A 21,563-nucleotide genomic window follows, 5' to 3' on the forward strand; every position below is an offset into this window, starting at 1 on the left:
TGTCGGCCTTTCAGAGCTCTTGCCTCTCTTCTGCCCTCATGTTGCGCGGTATGGGCGCTGAGGCAACGGGAGTTGGAGGTTGCGTGAAACCGCCCTCCTCACTTTGGCTTTGAGGATTGCGAGGCCAAAGTCTTGTCGCCTACTGCTGTGGATCCATGCGTTGCTGCTGTCATTGATGACTCGCCGTGCGACGTGGCAATGCCGAGTGGGGAGTGAAAGAGGGCCGAGGCTTTTCAGCAGCTCCGCAATTCCATCGCTCTGCCCCCTGGTGCAGTGTGAGGAGTATCGATTCCACGCACGCAGCAGCTGAAAAGCCATGCATCTACTGCCTCTGAGGCCGCCTTCAACTGGATCGCACGAGTAGTTGATACACTGAAGGTAAGAAGAGTTAATCGGGGGACGACAGCGCAAAGAAAGGAAGATCTTTTCTGCCTGTGTTCCAGCTGCGCTGTCGTCCCCCAACAAGCCCAAACAGCCGCTTTAGTGGTAAACAGAGAAACCAAACTTGGGTTCCCCATGTCTTGTCAGTCTCGGGGCTTTTTTTGGTTGCGCCTTATCCCCGTTGTGCTTGCCAATCTGCGACCCATTCCGTGCCTTGTTTAAATGATCCCCCTGTGCTCAAGTTCTTGACAAGGAGCAACACTTGTTCGTACAATCACTGCACGCTAACTCAGCCTGGCTCGAGCATAAAAAAATTCGTGAAAGTTTCGTAACTTGGTCGCATTGCCCGGATGGCAACTGGCCCCTTTTCTTCTGACCACTGAAATTGGGTATGCAAAGTTTAGGCATGTTCCCGAGTGCATATTCTCTACCACCCTCGTCTCACTAGAAACTTCCAGGCACTCTGGCAACCTTTCTTTCACAACTTCCCAACTGCTTGCTGTACATCTTTCCATCTCTATTTCATCCCAAGGAGAAAAACAGGCTTTGACAAATGGAGCTGGCTTAGAACACCTTCTACTTTGCCTCATTCACGAGTGTCGAGCAGCACCCTGGGACGGGAGTCCTGAAGGAGACAGAAAGGAAGCCCTGGCCTGGTCACACAGTTCCTCTCTCTGCAGTGCCTCACTCAAGCCCTCAGAAACTTAAGCCAGGCCAGCTAGATCGGGTTTGTCGCACTTTCTCATCTTCCATTTCCTGGACTTTTGATGTGAAAAAATTGGCGGCGTATCTGCTCCTTTCGTTGCAAATGTCTTTATCGACTTTTGCAAAGTAAATGCCTCCCTTCGCTTGCCCACTCACCTCTCATGTTGTTCCTCTTGCGTCGCGCTCCTCCCAAGGTAAAGACGCCAAAGGTTTGCTTAAATCATTTTAAATTTCCCGCGTTCCACTGCCCCAAACTGGGTGTCTCGATGCCAACGGTGCCGTACGGCGAAGACGCACGTGAATCGAGGTGCCCTATTTCAACGTTTATAGAACCGCGTTTCCCTACTCCACGTGCGTTGCAAGCAGAACGTGGGACCTATCTAGTGGAACCTTTCGTAACTGTTGCCGGTTTATTTCTTAAAATGCCGTCAGAAGCTATAGTGGCGCGGGCGACAGCAGGCGACGGCGCAGTCAAGTTTTTTTCTGCAGTTGAAGTATTTAATTTCGCGAAAGTCAAGCATGTATAATTTTTTATAAAGGAACACTGCGAATATCACTTCTGTATTAATTTGTTGTCTTATATTAGCGTAATGTCTTATTCTTCTTTAACAATATTGACAAGTATTAACATTACACCGGACTTAGACGGGTAGATTTAGCTGTGACTATATAAGACATTGTTTGCGCAGGCATTGTTTTACTTTGGCCGGATGGATGAATCGAGTCACAGACAGACAGACCAAAATTTCTGGGTTTACGTCGCCCAAAAAAAAGAGTATCGTCTTTAAAACTCCGGCACGTGGAAGGGGGGCAGTTCATGCGGCCGAAGCCCGCCCATTCTACGCACGTGCGTTCACCTGTCACGGGGCACATTTGGGCACAGCTGTGGTCGGCGCTGCTGCTGCTCTGGCGAATGCCAATGCCCTGCAAGGCCAATTCATTTTCTCTTTGGTACCACTCGTGTTGACTCTGTGTTTGATGATGGTGGAAAGCCTGCTTCACGTCCAAACTTTGCACACGAGTGCTTAGACTCGCCTGTGAGGAAAGCACGCTACCGGCTGGGTGCAATATTTATTCTTTCATGCTACTCGACGGGGCGCAGCACAATGAAGCGCGAGAGCAGGAAGGCTGTGCAGCAGGTGGCCAGCACGAAGAAGGCGGCGAACAGGTAGAAGGTCTCCTCGTCAAACAGGTCCCGGAAGGCCGGCACCTGGCTGTAGGCGCGCAGGAACAGCTCCGCCTGCGGGCTCAGCTTCTCCTCGCTACTCGGCCGGGCCATGGCGGGCCCCCGCCAGCCGCACCACCGCCTGCAGCACCTCCAGGCCCGTCAGGTGGGCCCCCCGCACCACGCTCCGCCCGCCGCCCACTGCAGCACAGTGAACCAAGGTGCTTTGCTCAGCAGGACCCAATAACTATCACTGCAGCCAGCATAGAATTAACTGCAGCACAAGTGGGCATGCAGCTGGTTGCCCGAGTAGGCGTTCCAAGGTGCTTGGCGGCATGGCAGACACAACTTTCCGGAAGCCACAGAAATATCGTAAAAAAAAAACTGCGAATTCGCCACTACTGGAGGGGCTGATCAGAACACATTTAGTTAGTTTCTGTAAGCTTTCCATTGGTTTTTTCAATTCTCTGCCTTGTGGGCCAATGTACGGGACAGCAGAGGACCCCGGCCAGCTCCGCTAGAGAAAGTGCAATGCGCTGTACACTAGCCCCAGCACTCGCGCATGGGTTCGGGCACTCGCATGCAGCAGACAGACTCCGGCTATCCAAAGCTGCCTGGGGCATATACCAGATACAGGGGCATATACAGGGCATATACCAGACAACACGACTATTGCTCGCTCTCAGACTTGGATATCTCTCAGCAAAGTCCCGGCGGAGTGTCGGCTCGTGGGGAGAGGAGGTCTCCTCCACCGGTCGCTACCCAAAATGGCTGCTCCCAGCTCGGACGAGGCATAGGGACACAAGGATCCCCACAGCCTCTCGGACCAACGTGACAGTGCCCCACTGGCAACAGCTTCCCGAAGGTTCTATGCGATGTCACCCACAAGAAGCCGGAATGGTTCCGTGGAATGCAAGCTCAACAAAGGACTACCCCAGAGCTTTCAACGCCATCTGAGGCACGAGGCTGGCCCACCTGTCAGTCAGGAGAAGGATGGCTTCACGGGAAGGGAGATCAGGGCCTTTTCAGCTTTTCCCTTCGTGGCACAGGCTAGCCTGCTGTCACGGTGACAGAAATTTGCTATGGAAAGGTGCTACTGCCATTGTACCCCAGTATAGCGAGGGCCAGTCGATGTCTAGCACCTTGTACCACACATTTCTCACTCTTTGTTCCGGTTTGCTTAGCGCTGCCACATGATCAACAGTTTTCTGTCTTCCTAGATGACTGACTGCCCCAGAGGCCCCAGACACCAGAAAGGGGGAGCAAAAAAAAATTCCCCGCATTTCCCCAAGGGGAAGAATGTGAAAGTGCGAATGCACAAGTTGAATTTGCGCGGTTCGGTAATGTTCGCGAAAGAGAGATTACACACACACACACAACTACAAAGAAAGAAAGATGCATTTATTCACAGACACCTATTTGTGTTGTCGTTGTACTTGATTGCTAGAGCGGATCTCAGCTTTGAAATTTCGTGTCAGTACTCCTTTAAGCAGGTGCATTAGCCCTTCTCACGCCCGATTCTTGGCCAATCCCCCACGTGGGTATGTGCCATGTCAGCGGCCAGGCTGCGCGCGCCCATCTCCACGTGCGCGGACATCGCCGGTGGACGCAGGTTCAGGGTCGCTTAAGAAGTGCATTCGCACTTAAAATGCACCTGAGGTGGGCAGAGCACGGTGCCAACCGTGGGTTCGGCTTCAATGCCATCCCCGAGTGCTCAACCAAATCCGTCCTGCACGATGGTGTGCATTGTGTGGCTTTGCTGCAGTACAGTCATGTCTCGTCAATATGGACCCCGTTAGTGTCGTGTTTTTGTTGACCCCGATGCTGTTTTCGTCGAGGCCAGAGCAGACACCACCGCAGCCGTCAGCGTCACAACAAGAAGTACTTTATTCGGGCACACCCCCCTGTGTCCCTCGTCACGAGCGGCGCCACCAGACAGCTGGCTGAAACCAGGTGACACTACAACACCTCCTTCCTTCAAGAACTTGTGTAGCTTTACAAGTTCAGACGGGCTGGTGGAACTACACGGCGACCACTACGCGTTCTCATAACACCATCGTCTCGATGGTCGCTGCCGACGTCTGTTGCTACGTTCGGTGCAGCGTTCGGCATCTCCACCATTGGATTTGCAGGAGAAGCAGCCTGTGTTGTGTCCATAGGAATTCCAGGGTCTGTTTGATTCAGCTGTGAGAACCCCGACAGGTGTTGCCGATTACGCTGCAGGACTGCACCTTGATCAGTCTCTACAATATAACAGCGCGGTCGTTGGCCCTCACTTAACACCGTAGCTCGAACTCCTTCAGGTCGAACCCACACTCGTTCTCCCGCCTCCAGCATGGTGCTGGTTGAAGTTGCACTCACTTTTCATCTTGTAAAGATGCATCACTTGTGGCCACTGTGTCTCTAGCAGGCCAGGACGGTTGCAGCAACTGTTTCATCTTTGGTAAGCGAGTTCTGAGTTGCCTCCCCATTAGGAGTTGAGCTGGGCTGAAGCCATTCACGCCCAGGGTATCTCTGTAGCTGAGTAAAGCTAGATGTGGGTTTCTCGATTTGACAAGCAGTTCCTTCACTGTGCGGACCATCCTTTCAGCCTCTCCGTTTGACTGAGGAAAGTGCAAGCTGCTGATCACAACGGTGAAACCATAGGAGTCGGCAAACCTCTGGGAAGAAAAGGGTGGCCCGTTATCCGATCTCACAACTTGTGGGATACCATGTCGAGCAAATATGCTGTTGAGCACCTCGACGACTGCAGAAGCTGTGGACGACCGTGAGGTAATAACCTCAGGGTAGCGGGAGTAATAATCCACGAGGAGCAAAAACGTTTGTCCTTTGCTGTGGAAGAGATCCATGCCCAGAACCTCCCATGGGCAGCTCGGTAAGGGTGTGGAAATAAGTGGCTCCGCTGGATTAATCCGAGTGCGTGCACACAAACTCATTCAGACGAGTCCGGTCAACACAAAGTCGGTAACCACCCGAGGCTTTTGGAACTGCTACGAGTCCCGCACACCAAGGTGTTGGCTTATCTACCCGTCGAATGACCCCTTCGGCCTCCATTCTGTTGAGTTCTTGTCAAACCACCCCTTGCAGTCAGTGGGATGGGGACACGTCTAGGTGCACTGAGTGAAAATGGTAGGGCGTCAGGTTTTAATCTGATTTAGTACTCTTCTTTCAGCGCGCCGAGGCCCTTAAACAGTTCCGCATGATGCTTCGAAGGGGGAGTCGCTACGTCTCCGAGAAATTTAACGAACTCCAGTGCCTGCAGCGCGGGGAAACCCAGTAGTGGAGTTGTGAGTGACTGCACCACATAGAGTCGCTGTTCACATCCTTTCCCTTGCCACAAGAGCTGGGCGACGTACGATCCCAGGACATGAAGCGGTTGCCCTCCTGGACCAGTCAAGAAGTTGTCTACTTTGTCGAGCTGAAGGGGTACTGCAGGGAAATCAGCTGGCACTGCCGAGACTTCAGCGCCGGAGTCCACCTTGAAAGAGGCCGTATAATTGTCTACCGTGATATCCACGTACTTAGCGTGCTCGGGTGCGACGACCGCATGCAAGTGGATAGTGGCGAGCTTGGCCGCTTTTGCTTTGCGGGAACCACAGACCTCAGCAAAATGTCCTTTCTTTCGGCAATGATTGCAGAGGGACGCACGGGCTGGGCATTCTGAGCGAGGATGCGGCAAACGTCCGCAGAAAGAACAAGTAGCGGCGCCGGAGAGTTCTGTCTTGAGCGGTGCATACCGCTGCCTGGCCTCTGGACATCGCGGCGCTTTGTGAGCTTTGGCTGCGTCTAGTTTGACTGGCGAAAATCCTCCAACAGTTCCTTTTGCCGTTTTTTCTTTCTCGGCATCTTCCCTCTGCTGCGCCCGAGTCCAAGCTTCCTTTAGCGACAACTTGGAATTACGGCACAACTGCTCCGAGAGGCGAGCGTCTCTGAGGCCGACCACGAACCTATCCCGCACGAGGCGCTCTTCGAGTTGAACAGACGCGTAGTTGCAGCGCTTCACAAGTCTACATAATTCTGCGTAATAAGCGTCAACACTCTCGCCCGGTTCCTGAGTGCGCTTATGAAAGCGAGAGGACTCATAGAGCTCGTTAGCCGGGTGCACGAAGTGTTCGGTAAAACGCTTGACGACGGTCTCAAAGGAGAGCAGCTCGTCCGCAGAAAGCGAGAAAGTGTCGAGCAGGGGTCGACTTTCTGGGCCCATACAGTACAAAGTGAGCATACTTGCACTTCAGCAGAGGCGTGGCATACTGCAGAGACCGCTGCGTAGCCGTCGTAACGTGTTTTCCACGTTGGCCAAAACGCAGCGTTGGTGAAGTCGAACGCGTCGGGTTGCCGAAGCGAAATCCCGAGCCACTTGCATTCAGGAGTCTGTTGCTCGTCGGCCATAATTTCTTCTTCTGCCTCAGTAAGGGTGAGTGAAGGTGTCTATTCGACCACTTCTGACACCATGTTGTGTTTTTGTTGACCCCGACGCTGTTTTCATCGGGGCCAGAGCAGACACCACCGCAGCCGTCGGCGTCACAAGAAGTACTTCATTCAGGCATGCCCCCGTGTCCCTCGTCACGGGCGGCGCCACCAGACAGCTGGCTGAAACCAGGTGACACTACATCAGTTAGTATGGACGAAATTTTCGGCGACCGGTCCCTTGCCATGCAATTCTGCCCCGTTAATATAGAAACCTGCAGTCCGGACTATGGACAGCTATTTCGGGGATGAAACAGGTAAATACAGGCACTTTTGTCTCGTTATTATGGACACAGGACCACAAAGAAAAAAAAAATGGGAAAAGATGACTGGCAACCCCTGAGGCCCCAGTGCGTACTAGGAATTCACTTTTTGCCGAAGCATACAAAGCCTAAGCATGCATTTATTTCGGAAACCAGTACCATCGAGTTAGAGAGAGAACATTCGCAATCAGCGAACATCAGTCTAGGGCAGTGGCGACAGGGTGACATCCTTTCTATATTAAACAAGATTTCCCGACGCGGCATACGCCGGAAAGAGCCAGTCCTGAGGCTCAGGACAAGATGACAGGACGATAATATTTCATGCCAATATTCACTGTGCATAAAGGGCAAGGCTTCTCCGGTAAGTTCAGTGGAGGCAATGGCTGGTGTTAAGCGTAAATGGACTGAGCTTCCCCTTACGTTTCCTTAAACGATTCTCCGAGTTCCTACACAACCGACACCAATCAGTAAAATTTAATATAATTTCCAAAAAAAGCCCGATCAAATCAGGTGTTCCTCAAGGATCTGTGCTTGGGCCTTTATTATTCTTGGTTTACATTAACGACATCGGACCTAACATTGCCTCTTCAATACGTCTATTCGCAGACGACTGTGCCGTATATAGGGAAATAACCGAACCAACCGACGTTTCTACCCTACAGTCAGACTTAATGAAACTCGCGGAGTGGTGTCGATTGTGGCAAATGGAAATTAACATTGGAAAAACCAAACACATCAGATTTTCTTCTGGTACAACCCACCCTCCTCCCACATATGCAGTTAATGACACTAGTTGAAACGGTGTCATCAATAAAATACCTTGGCATTTTTCTAAGCTGTGATTTAACCTGGAGCAGTCATCTTGAGTACATTACTAGTAAATCCTATAAAAAACTCGATCTCCTGAAGCGTCGTCTTAAGTGCGCAAATGCGGACACTAAACTTCAGGCATATAAAACTTTGATCAGGCCTTCCTTGGAGTATGCGTCAACAATCATCTGGCCCCCTCATACGGCAATATTGACTGATATGCTGGAATCAGTTCAAAATAAAGCAGCCAGGTTCATCTGTTCTTGTTACTCTAGTTATCAAAGCGTCTCATTACTAAGGCATAATTTGAACCTTCCTTCCCTTGCCATGCGCAAAAAGTTGTCTCGCCTTTCCTTTTTTCACTCTTTGTATAATAGTGACAACTTTTTCTCGAAGCTTCATTACCCTGCTCCTCACGTATCTGCTCGAATCGACCATGCGCATAAGATTAAACCAACATTTTCGCGCACTAACAAATACCAGTTTTCACCTCTTTCTTTGTGTATAAACGAATGGAATGCCCTACCCTCAGCCATAGTCTCCCTCACTGATCCATCGCGTTTCAAATCCGCTTTATTGTCTTATTTAGAAGCCGGTGAAGTTATGTTGCGACTCTTTTCGTGTAAAGTGTATTACGCGTGTTGACAATGTGTGCTCGCTTCTTTTCAAGTTTATTACATGTTGTTGCTGACCCACCACTTTGTTACAGTTCTCTCACGAAATGTATAATTGACACTGTTGTACCCGGTTATGCATGTCCCCTTAAGTAATGCCCTCTGGGCTTTTAAGGTAAATAAAGTGCAGAGCAGTGATTCGCCATAATATGCTGCAGCCTTCTGCCTTTCCTGCCTTCGCAGTGCTCACGCGCCCTCAGCCTGATGATGATGATTTAGGGTTTTGTGACGCAAGGCCGACCAGGGCAAAGAGCGCCATGACAATGGTGGGATGCTACAAGGTGATATTAAAATGGGATCTGTAAAGAATCCACTACATTAAAATTTAACTATGGAAGTTGGTGCATAGGGCCATAATTAAAAAGTAAGAAATGCTGGCATGCAAGGTGTTAAAAACCCCACGATACCGCCATTGTTTTGTGACGGAACATGAGGCCAAGTGAGGTCATGGGGACTATGATATGTACTTTAAGAAGTCAACATCGGCAAGGTAATTAAAGACTCTTCTGTAAGAAAACATGGGACTGTATGATAAGAATAGTGAAGGGTGCAGGGGTATGTAATGAGTGTATATTTCATGAAAGTGACGTTTTCTCTCTATGTCGCACATCTCGCATTCAATTAGCATATGAAGAACTGAGAGCTGCCCTCCACACCGATGACAGTGCGGCTGTTTCCGTCTGTTAAAAGGTACGAATGTGTGATGTGTGCGTGGCCAATTCTTAACCTGCATAATGCTACCTCTACAAATTACAAATATGTCATGTTTTTCAGCAGGAGGCCTTTCTATTTTGGGTTTAACTACAGTTGAACCCCTTTATAAGAGACGCGTACCGAGGAGCAGTTTCTGTCTCTTATACGAGATGTCTCTTATAAGCAGGGAACCATGTTTTCACTTACTAATCAGACCCTAGTTCAATGTGGGCACTGTATGACTAAAACAAGCTCAAAAGAACGCCACAGCATGTTGCAAAAGATTCATTATAATTTTCGTTTGGCCCCGAAAATTTATGAAACAGTTCTGAATCTTTGTTTGCTTCATGACTGTATTTACACTGTTTTTTACGACCGATTCTACAAGCTTTTTTTCCTTTCCTTGTTTGTGGAAGATGAATCGTAGATATTGAGTTCACAAGCCTGATGAATAATCAGAGAGCACAGCTTCTTCCGCTGTGTGCTCAGGCTATTCATTACGCTTGCAGGACCCAACATGTGCGATGCTTCTTGATTGGGAGCTACGCGAGTGGGAGAGCCCGCATGTGCGATCGCGCTCCATCCAATGGATGGCAGTGGGCTTCAATCACTTCCGTAAGTTGCATTTCCATTGGCAGGGCTTCTCATCGTCATTTCATAGCTGACTGAACCACTTTGTGCTTGCTGAAGTTATAATAAATAGCGACTGCAGGCGTCTGTCGTCCACCTGTGTTTCCAGAATGGAAGCAACTGTAATTAGTGACTGGTGGCACTGCATCTGAAGTTAAAATGACTGTTACAAGCGAGATTATCGATTAAAGTTCAGGAATGACTTGTCCCTTATAACCAACTGTCTTCTACATCCGATTTATAAAAGAGGTCAATTTAATGGGAAAGATAGGGCAGCCAACCATGTGGGTGAATAGTGTCTCTTATACCCATTTGTCTCTTACATCCATGTCTCTTATAACGAGGTTCAACTGTATACGTAGTTTATTCTCTACTTCTCTGTCCCATTGTTGCTGCCAGTCGTCCCGCAGCTTCCTTTTTACAAAAGGTGTCAGATCTCGATATGGGACCTCATTTATGTCTACGCTGCTTCGAAGGGCGGCAGCTGCAGCACTACGGTCAGCAGCTTCATTTCCAGCAATGCCGCAGTGGCCAGGAACCCAGCAGACTGTGACAATGAGTTTCAGGCCATAAGCCGAGTAGAGAGCTCTTAAACACAATTAAAAGTAGGGTTTCTACTGATTTTCCAAGATGAAAGATTTGAGACGACACTCAGAGAGTCTGTGTATGTAACTGAGTTCTTAATTTTGTTTTCAAGAATATGGTTCAAAGCCAGTAGAACACCATACGCCTGTGCAGTGAATATACTTGTGTTCCTGATCATTGTTTTGGACATATTAAGTGGGGGGCCATTTGCAGCACAGGATACGGCTGTGGTGGTTTTTGAAGCTACTGTGTAAAGTTCAGCTGCCTTGTATTTGTCACGGAGGAACAGAAAATGCTGAGTGATGACAAAGTTTGGTACATTTTTCTTTTGTTTTTCTCTAAAGGACATGTTACAGTGAATTGGGAAGGTGTCCCACGGAGCGACCAAATCATAAATTGAGGTACAGTAGACATCAGTAAGAGGAACTTAGAACTCGCTGACGAGGTGTGAGGGAGAGAGAGGGAAAACTTTATGTGGGCCTGCAAGTAGTGATAATTAACCACTAAGCAGGCCGCTCCCACGTCGGGACCGAAAGGCCAAGCCTCACAGCCACGTTGTGAGCCTGCTGGACATCCCAGAATTTATCGTCCAGGTCCGGACTGCGAAGTGCAGCCTCCCACCTGGATAGCCGGGTCCTCAATTCGCTCGCAAGACCAGAGCATGTGTTCCACTGTGGCTAAATCACCACCGCCCATGCAATAAGGCTCAGTATACGTCTCAGGGTAAAACATGTTGAGCCTCCGCGGGCAAGGATAGGTGCCAGTCTGCAGTAGGCGTAATGTAAGTGCCTGAGCCCGGTTTAGTTTAGGATGCGGCAAACCGTAAATCCTGCGGTAAAGAAGATAGTACTTGGTTACCTCGTTGTATGTCTCTGTTCTCAGGGAGTACCGTCACGCCGTGGCGCGGGGCAGAGCGGAGGGTAAGATCTCGCACTGCTGCATGAGCAGACTCGTTGAGATTCAGAGGGGCTCCCTTCAATCACCCCAAGGTGAGCAGGAAACCAACGTAAGCAGTGCTGAAAGATCTCACAAGTCTGCATAATTCTGAAAGCAACCTTAGCCACCGAGCCCTTCTCGAAAGCCTTCACGGCCGACTTTGAGTCACTATACACAAAAGGCCTGCTCCTGCAACCAGGGTGAGCACAATAGCCGCCTGCTCGGCGACCGCCGGTCTATCAGTCCGAGCGGAAGCAGTGTTGACGACCGTGCCCTCACTATCCACGACAACTACGGTAAACACCTTCCTCTCTTTGTTAAAAGGAGTGCCAACGAAGCTAACCCTCTGATTCTCATCGCGAACGAGTCTCAGCAGGCAAGTCCCCCTGGCCTTTCTTCTACCCACATTTCGCTCCGAATGCATGTTCCTGGGAATAGGCTTCACTTGATACCGCTGACGGGCCTTCAAGGGCATACCGACGTGAAGCAGCGAAATCCTCTCCTGAGGAACACCCAACTCTCTCAGAATCTGCCGACCCGCACTGGTCGTAGAAAGACGCACCATCTGCGCCCTCTCCTGAGCCTCAGCTATCTCATCCAAGGTATTATGTATGCCCAGCTGGAGAAGCCGCTCGTTGCTGGTGCACATCGGCACTCCCAACACCTTCTTGGTGATCTTCCTTATCTGCGTGTCAAGCATCTCCTTCTCTGAAGGCCGCCCCATAGGTAAAGTGACAGAACGCAAAGGCATGCATACGCCGAATTAGACTATCCCCCTTCTGCCTGTTGGCCACCCTCTTCACTAGGCGAAGTGTGACACTGCCAGTGGAAAAGGTGCAGCTATGGATGGTCAGTTTTCAAAGAGATGATCAGTTGTGTTATTTTTCATTGTGCTATTCAGAGGGTGTTCCTTCAGAGAAGCCATCTTTGCGGCATACATCAGAGCAGTGTAGGCACGCTGGTACCCTAGAGACCACTGATCTCATTCGACATGAAGGGATGGAATATGACTTGTTCGATATGCACCTGTGGCCAAGCGAAGCCCCAAGTTGTACACTGGGTCCAATATTTTCAGTGCTGTTTTGGTTGCAGACTGGTATAAAATGCTGGCGCAGTCTATTCTTGACCTAACAACACTATTAGGAATTGCCAGCAGACATTTTGTATCCGTTCCCCAGGACTGATGAGATAGTACCTTTAAAATGTTCAGTTTTCAGGCATTTTACTTTTAGTAATTTAATGTGTGGTATGAATGTGAGCGTGTGGTCGAGCAAAATACCTAGAAACCTGCGTTCCTTTTTCACTGGTATGGGCTGACCTTCTAACGTGATACAAGGAAAAGGTTGAACACCGCGTATCCTAGAGAAAACAACAGCACTTTTATCATATAAAGCATTAAACTGAAACCCATTTTTTTCAGCCCATGTAACCAGCCTGTTGACACTTCATTGGATTTGACGTTCACATATCGATAGATTACAGGATTTAAAGCCGACTTGGATATCGTCAACATAGGAAGAGTATGAAACAGTTCAAGGGAGCAGTTTTTAAACAATGAACAGTGCACAGCTCAGCACTCCTCCCTGGGGTACACCATTTTCTTGAACAAATCTTCTAGACAGGGCAGTCCCCACACGGACACGAAATGTGCGATCAGACAAATAATCTTCAATAACATTGAGTATATTGCCACTAAGGCCAAACAACTGCGAGTCCAATAGAATACCATATCGCCACGTTCTATCGTAGGCTTTTTCCATGTCAAAGAACACAGAGAAGCAGTGCTGTTTATGGACAAAAGCGTCTTTAACATATGATTCAAACGCACCCAGATTATCTGTGGTTAATCTCCCAGACGTAAACCCTGCCTAATTTTTGTCTAGAAAACCGTGAAACTCTATAAAGTAAAAAAGTCTCCAGTTTATCATTTTTTTCAAAGAGCTTACATAAACAGCTGGTCAGGGCAATAGGCCTGTAACTAGCAGCAAAACAGGGTTCTTTCCCTTCTGCCTCTTTCCATGCTCGTGGAAAGTGGCCTTTCTGCCATATTTTGTTAAAGAGAGAGAGTATTGTGTAAAGTATGTCATTGTGTAAGTGCCTGATCATGTCATAGCTGACTCTGTCAGCTTCAGGGGCTGACTTACCACATGTGGAAAGTGCAGTCATACCGTATTTGCCGGTGTATAAGTCGCGGTATTTTTCTGAAATTTTCGTTGGTGCGTCTTATCTACCGGTGTGACTTATGTATGGAATAAATCTGGTTCGCGGCGGCCGCGCGTGGCCAGCGCACGTTGAGACACAGCTCTATGGTGTAAATCAATCCCAAGCCCACCGGTACGGCATTTCTCATAGCCCATATGTCGCTTCGGGACGTTGCACCAAACAATTTGCAGCTTTTGCTAGTCAAAAACAATGATAATGGCCTGCGACAACCACGCGCCACTTTAGGCCATGCGCTGTAACTACAGTTCAGAATAAATTCAAAGTAACATCAAACTGGGTTGCAAAAACAAAATAAAAACTTCTGTCCGTCATGACACCTTTATTGCGCTGATTTACGACAGCACGCAAGAGACGCGCGACGTTTGGAAAGGTGGCCAAATGGGTCTCCGACTCTTGGGACTCCATTTCTACAAAAACAGTTAGAACAGGTAGAACTGAATATGTGTTCAAAATGTTTGCCGAGAGCGTCGGCTTGGTGTTTTACTGTGTTACCCACACTACTTGCAAGGGGAGTAGGGTTGGTCTTGTAGCCTTTTAGTTTCTTTATTCTAGTCCATACTTTGCAAGAGTCTGTGTAAGAATCGATAGACGAAATAAACCTTGTCCAACTTTCGTTTTTTGCTAAGCGCCGTGTCCGCTTTCCTTCGGCTTTTGCCTCTTCAAACTTGAGCAGGCTGCCTGCCGTAGGATAACGGCGTAAGAGTGCCTGCCCATGCTTTATTCTGTTCGGAATGGGCACGCTTGCACTCCTCATTCCACCATGGTCTAGGTTTGGGGAGGGTTTTACAAGTGGTCTCTGGACTGCTTTTTTGAGCACAGTCAAGAATACGGGCCGTAATAAGTGAACTTGCTGCTTCAACATCTAAATGACTTATTAGCGAAGGGGTTAGTCTGGAAAGTTCTTTGAATGTTGTTTAAAAGTCCGAAGTGAGTCAGTGTCTTGGGAGTTATTGCTTATAGCTAGTAGTTTCATGGGGAAACGGTCGCTGCCATAGGGGTTAATTACTTTCCACTCACAGGTAGGCACTAACATTGCGGAGCGAATAGCCAGGTCTATTGCAGAATATGTGTTGTGGGCTGTGTTGTAGTATGTTGGACGTTCCTTATTAAAGATGCAACTTCCGGATGATCTGATGAACTTTTCAATAAGCCGCCCTCATGCGTCAGCTCGTGCAGATCCCCAAATAGGGTTGTGGGCATTAAAATACCCAGTTATTAGGTAGGGTTCAGGTAGCTCATTGATGAAGTCTTCGAATTCGATGCTGGATAGGTGATAGTCCGGTGGAATATATTAGTCTATCAAAAATTATGGCTCTAACGGCAATTGCTTCAAGTGAGGTTTGTAGCTGCAGATGTTGAAAAGCAACAGATTTTTGTACTATCAATGCCACGCCACCAGACGGCTGGTGGTAGTTCAGTCTGTCTTTACGGAATATAGTGTATTGTGTTAAAAAAATTGTCTGAAATGGGCGTAGGTGTGTTTCTTGGAGGCAGTGTATTTTTGGTTTGTGATTTGAGAGTATATCATACATATCGTCAAGGTTGTTTACCAGCCCCCTACAATGCCAGTGGATAATGCTTTCAGCAGCCAAATACCAAGAGAAGAGAAATACAGATCATGAGATGTTCTTTTCCCATTAAAAAAAAGTCATTAGAGAAGGAGTTGCGTTTCTGGGGCCCTTGAATAGTCTACCTAGGTCGCCGAGTTAGTTCCCGGTGTAGTGATCTTGTGCGACTTTGATTTGTTTGATTTACCGCGACCAGCGGAACTGCGGCGCTCTTGTTGTGTTTCAGGAGCAGGTGTACTTGGAGAGTCATGCATGGCCTAATCCAAGGTTTCCGAAGGAGAAGTGTCAGTGGAGACACTGTTTGTGCTAGAGGCCGCAGCCACAGCACTGGACGTTGCTGCAACAGCACTGACCTCAGGAGCAGCCTCCTGCTGTTTTGCAGATGCCCGGGATGGAGCCAGATCATCACTCATCTGGACTGAGCTCGTGCTTGAGCTCGTGCTGGAGGCCTAGGCATAGCACTGGAGCTCACGCTGGAGGCCTTAGGCACAGCCCTGGATGAAGGTGTAGCAGCAGAAGCCACGGGAGCAACTTTCTGCTGCTGAGCGGGGGGCTGTGGCGGGACCAGGTTGCACTGGGTGCCCGCATCCACCAGGCGATGCCCCCCCTCCTCCTCCTCCTCCTCCTCCTCCTCCTCCTCCTCCTCCTCCTCCTCCTCCCCCCCCCCCCCCCTTCCCCCTTGGGCGAGCAGCGTCTGCGTAACTTCTGCCTGAAAGCAGGGCATGCTTCAGGCGTGCTTGTGCAACGGTTAGGTTTTCAGTGACTTTGAGTTAAATTATTTCTTTCCTTTTTGAATGCAGGACATGCACGTGAGTACGCAGCGTGTGGTTCACCACAGTTTGGACACTGCACTTGTTCTTATTTGCAGTCATCACTGGTGTGGTCAGCACGTGCGCAGTGAGCACAGGTGGGTCGGCCATGACAAGACTGAGTTCCGTGGCCATACTTCTGGCACTTGAAACACCTTCAAGGACTAGGTATGTAAGGGCGTACTGGACAGGATATGAAGGCAGCATGGACGGATTCAGGAAGCGTTGGACGGTTGAGGTCAGAACAACATGCTTAGTTCGAATTTCCTCACCTGCGCGACGCATGGTGATTTGCCGCACAGCCGTAACGCCCTGGTCCCTCAGTCCTTCAAGCAAATACTCATCTGTCTCATGAAGCAGTTCCCTCTCAGAGATCACGCCTTGTATTCAGGCTACGATGTGGTGTGACTGTTACTTTGAGTTCAGCCAGGGTGTCCTGTTTTAGTAGGTTCTGACTTTGGTTCTTTCGTTGCACTTCTACCAGCAAATCACCAGAGGATAGTTTCTTTGCTTGGTAATCCTGGCCGACAACGCTTTCAAGGCACTTTGCAATGAGGAAGACAGATTTTTTAGCAAGTGGTGTATTTTCGTCTACGGAGTGGATAACAAGGTATTTTGTGAAAGTTTCAGCTTGGGAGACTGGTTTCAGTTGTGTTACTTCGGTGCGGCCCCTTTTAGAAGGCCGATCAGTTTTTTGGGGGGGGATAGAAAAAGCCATATGAGCATGGAATCAATTCGGCGGCAGAGCCGGTCGCCCACCACCGAGCCCAACAAGGGAACGCGACGTTAGAGTACACGCTAACCGTTACCCTGCCGCTATAACCCTATACTTGGTACCAAGGTTGATATCCCTGCACAGGGTTAACCCTTGCCACCAGGAAAAATGTAGAAATGAGGAAGGAAGGAGATGACAGGACAGGGGTAGGAGAGGAGATAGGAAAGTGAAAGAGTGGAGAGGGAGAGGAAAAAGCGACTGGCTGATTCCCCCCGGGCGGGTCATACCGGGGGTATCGTCTGCGAGAAGCGGGGGCCAAAGTGGAGTGTTGCCGCTGCTGGGGGGCTGTAAAGGTCCAAAACAACCCCAACTTTGGCTCAGCCACCAGTTTCCCCTTTTCCCCGGACACGGCAAAGCCACGCACAGCCGGGACGTGGGTGGGTCCAACCCACATGTGCTCGGGTCCGTGGTGTTGCAAGACACCAAGTGCCTACGGCAGTAGGCACACCTGCGGAGCTCGGGACCGTGGTGGCGCTACTCACCAAAACACCTTGAGTACACAAGGTGCCCCCTGCCGGGGCCCTCTGCCTGAAACTGCACCAGCGGGAATTCTGTTCTTTTTGTGCTTGCTATAATTTTGTATGCCGGAGCTGTTTTGCGGCATTTTGAATGCGCCATTTTTTTCTTGCATGGCAGGAGCCTTTCTGCGGCATTTCGAATGCGCCATTCTTTTCTTGCGCGGCTGCAGCCTTTCTGCGGCATTTGGAATGCATCATTTTTTCTTGTGTGGCTGGAGCCTTTCTGTGACATTTCGAATGCGACATTTCAAATGCACTATTTCTTTCTTGCGCAGCAACTTTTTCAGCTTACTATCGTAAAAACCAACCCAACGAGCGTTCCTAACTAAACGAACCCAGGGGCTGCCGGTTATATACACAGATTTTGCCCACGTCTTGCCTGCTTAGTGTGATCAAGGAACCCGTACGGGTTCCGAAACGTCTCTTGTGTTTCCACCTTGACTTGGTCAGTGACCGCATTTCATCCTCATCATGATACCTGACCAGACGAGCTTTCGTCGAACTCTTGACTACAGATTTTGCCTGAAATGTACCTGTAGTTTTCTTTGCGCTAAATAACGGAGAGATGACCGCTGTGGTGGCTCAGTGGCTAAGGCATTGCACTGCTGAGCACGAGGTCGCGGGATTGAATCCTGGCCGCGGCGGCCGCTTTTCTGATGGAGGCGAAAAGCAAAAACGCCCGTGTGTACGAGATTTCGGCACACGTTAAAGATCCCCAGGTGGTCAAAATTAATCTGGAGCCCTCCACTACGGTGCGCCTTACCTCCTGCATTGCGTCAGCGCGTTAAATCTACAATCAATCAATAACGGGGAGATGTATGACAAGCGCCAGCGGTTCACGAGGTTTGACCGGTTATGACTATTTAAACCGCATGGTTTTCGAAGCCTCAGAGTTGCACCTGACCCCGGTACAGAAGGCTGGGTTTGTTATCTCGCTGTGCCGCCCGATTCCGGCAGTTGCATCGACTGTTAGCTAGCTAAGACGACAAGGTGAGCCCACAGAGTGCTCTGCACTTAAAAACCGTAACAACTCGCTTTGTGTATTCGGAGAAGCCAAGGCAGTCAGTGAGCTCTCGAGTCACGGGAAGCCAGCGAGCCAATGGTCCATGACATCCACCTGTCACGTAAACAAGGAGCACCCATTGCTAGAAGCAGAACTTTAATAAATCCTTCTTCATTGGCGTTTTGCAGTCAGGCAACAATTGCGGTAAACCAACTTCTCGTCACATTCTGCAAAACATTAAAGGGACACTGAAGTGAATTTGTCAAGCTCCCGTTTTTGCTTGCACTGCGTAGACTGGCTCCAATTAACACACTTTGCATTGTTTATCCGGTCCATAAGTCGGTAATTATTTGATAAAGCCGGAAAGAAGAAAAACTATCATGTGCGGTCTGCGGCGGCCGCACCAACTAAAGGCTGTGACGTTGGGAGGAGGTGCACCGTGATTGGACGATGTACAAGATTAGCATTGAAACAAGTTGCGGTTTCGGTTCTGTAAAACAACATGGGCATTCTCGATATCTCAATAATCGCCATACTGCGCTTCTGCCATGTTGTCGGCTGTAAAATGCCTAAGATAAGCCTCTCAGGACGGCTTGGAATTGTAGCAATCACTAGCCGAGGCGCACGCAGTGGATGAACGCCCTCTGCGTCACCGCACACGCTCAACTGCCATGCGCTTTTCCCCCATCCTTGGAGCTTGCCTCACTCATGACTGTATCGTAAAAACCGTGTTCGCACCAGGCCAAGGGTCTGCTGATTCTGGCCGCAAGCAGTCGGTGCTAATGGCAACAGCACACCACCAACGAGGACTCGCTAGCGCGTCAGTGTCAGTCTCCGCATGTTCTGCGAACTCGCTCGTAGAGCAATGAGCGTTACGGCCCAAAAATAGTGAACGCAGTATAGAAAACATCAGCCAAAAATGAAAAAATCAACTTACAAAAAAAAAAAAAAAAAAGAAGAACGTAACCTCGGGGATTCGAACTTGCAACTTGCAAAACAACATACTAGCGCTCCAGACCACTCGGCCACGGGCAAATTTTTTTTTCTTGACTGTATGGAAAACTGCACTTTTTACAGCCTACAAAAGTTATGAGTCATCCAAGAAGATGCACATCACTGCAGCTAAAATAAGCCATCCGTCAAAACTCCGGCAAGCAGACACACATGTCCAACAGATGCAGCCATTCTGGTGGGTCACTTTGTGCGGCATAAATGCTCTGCACCAACACAGCTAGCTCCCGAAAAGTGGACTTCGTTGGGCGAAGGGGTTCCGTGTGCCTGTCCGTCATGCGGCACTTCCACAAGCTATACAATCCCATCACAACAAATATATCATAGGGCACTCCAGTAACATCTCGAAAAGGCAAGAACTGAATTGTATAAGGGGTAATGTCCATGTCCTTTTTAAGAATTTGTTGCAACACATCCCAGAAAAACACCGCATCCCGGCACAAAAGAAAAAACAATGATCAATGGTTTCAGGTAGGGTTGCCACCTGACCGGTTTTGGACCGGCCTGACCGGTTTTTTAGACAGCGGGCCGGTTGCCGGTCTGTATCTAAAACCGGCCGACATTGGCCGGTTTTTTGGGCATCGTGCCGCGTGTATTTCATTTTTGGCTTTTTGTAAGCATGAATACAGCAACTACGACGATAAGTGTGTGTCGACAAGCTGTGCAAAGACACGCGAGCCGAGAAAATACGTGGCCGAGCGCGACTCCTAAAATGGAAGGGGACTAACGGGATGAGCAACACAATGAAATGCCGCCGGCGTGGTCAGCAAATGCGGCACTATTTCAGTGCACCACATTCACAGCAATAACCAAAATCTCAATCACATTCAGTACAAACGTTATGTGGATTTCTCTAGTAAAACACTAACAAATGCCACTGCATGAAAAAAATTGTGCCGTCCCTTTTTAACACAAATTCAACTTCTATATAGCACGCCCCCACCCCTCCACCCCCCCCGAAGGGCCGGTTTTTTCTTAGTGGAAAGGTGGGAACTCAAGTTTCAGGTTGATTGCATAAACGGCAATTGTCAGACCAAGGAATAGACATTCCTTTCTCGCGCAACCATGTTTTCACTGGGAGTGTTGATGTACGCCGGCGGTGTTGGAAACATAATATATATAATGTACAACCAGCTTATACTTCTTAGTTTTAGCATTTCAAGCAGCTTATATGACTATTTATTGTATAGCGGTCGTGCAGTAAGCCTCCCCCAAATTTCCACGATACCTCACGTCTAGCAATTGCATTTCTTAGACGGAAAAGTGTTCGCATTTGTGTGGTCGTGCTGCCGCCCGCTGTGTTTGTTCACCCAGCGCAAAAAACATGCTTCCTGCACCCTAGTTTACGCTGTATGGTAAAAATTTCGGTTGATTTTATTGCTTTAGTACCTATATCAACTTCGCCGACTCTTCTCCCGCCTTCAATTGGCCTCAGATTTTCCTACTAGCGTACCAGACAGCGAAGCGTCGCCTGTGCGCTTGTGCAGTTCTTGTGTGGAGCGACCTGAACTTGGAGCTTGATACAGTGTACAAACTAACAAACTAGAGAAAGACACATTCTTCCATTCACAAACATGTCGTGGCTTAGTTTCAATTGAGCGAAGTTGACTCGTTGGCGGCCAGCGGACTAAACGCTGGGCTTTCTGACTCTGTCGGAAGGTCGGCGAGCCATGTAGTAGCGCAGTCAAGCCAAGTCATTTCCTCCTGATGTCACACGAAAACGCCACAGAAAATGGGCGAGGATGCAGAGAGGAGTACAGCATTTTCAAATTGATTTTTCTACTCAATAAATTCGCGTAAACCCACTCAGAGTGGTTGAAACATGGCCTATGGACTAGAGTCCATAGGCCATAGGCATAGACTACAATGTCCGCTAGTAATCCCGCATTCTTTACAAATCACTTCAGTGTCCCTTTAAGTTCAATAAAGGTGTGCGGTAAACTTTGTAAAGGAAAATTTCGGAACATATTTCATCGCCTAGCCGCACGCACTACAAAATCGACATAATGTTGACAACTTCATATCGTGACAGGAGCGTCTTGAACATGTCGAAAAACGTAGAAATGACATCGGAATTTACTTAAACTCATTTTAAATTCACAAGTTTAGCAATGTTTATGCTTTCTGATTGTCCGCACAACAATACAAAAATGTGGATGACGCCACAATCAAGTAAATTCTCCTTACCGCATTCAGCAGCGAAATTCAGTGTTGCCATTTCATACACTTCATAGCAATGAAGTCAGCAAAATTGCCAATACACCCCCGAAATGCCAATGTAGCGGGAAAGAATATTTATGAATCCCGAAAATACATGTTCGCCCTTGCTGGGGCAATAAATTGAGGA

At 48.8% G+C, this 21,563-nt stretch overlaps 1 protein-coding gene and 1 pseudogene across 3 annotated transcripts in view; both read right to left on the minus strand.

Moving 5' to 3' along the window:
- Window positions 1-2,142: 2,142 nt before the first annotated feature.
- The window catches only part of Mrpl53 (mitochondrial ribosomal protein L53), a 31,248-nt gene continuing 11,827 nt past the window's right edge, over window positions 2,143-21,563 (minus strand). For 2 of the 3 annotated variants that reach the window (XM_077705185.1, XM_077705184.1), the window contains one exon: window positions 2,143-2,452. In XM_077705185.1, coding sequence (XP_077561311.1) covers window positions 2,349-2,452 — 104 coding nt within the window. In that variant the 3' untranslated portion in view covers window positions 2,143-2,348. The remainder of the gene's footprint in view (window positions 2,453-21,563) is intronic. The other variant, XM_077705186.1, reaches the window with a different exon arrangement.
- Window positions 2,460-15,695, minus strand: LOC144176058 (uncharacterized; annotated as a pseudogene).

This window comes from Haemaphysalis longicornis, unplaced genomic scaffold, assembly GCF_048455015.1.
Source record: "Haemaphysalis longicornis isolate Haplotype H1 unplaced genomic scaffold, Haemaphysalis longicornis Haplotype H1 scaffold_3, whole genome shotgun sequence".
Classification (NCBI taxonomy): domain Eukaryota; kingdom Metazoa; phylum Arthropoda; class Arachnida; order Ixodida; family Ixodidae; genus Haemaphysalis; species Haemaphysalis longicornis.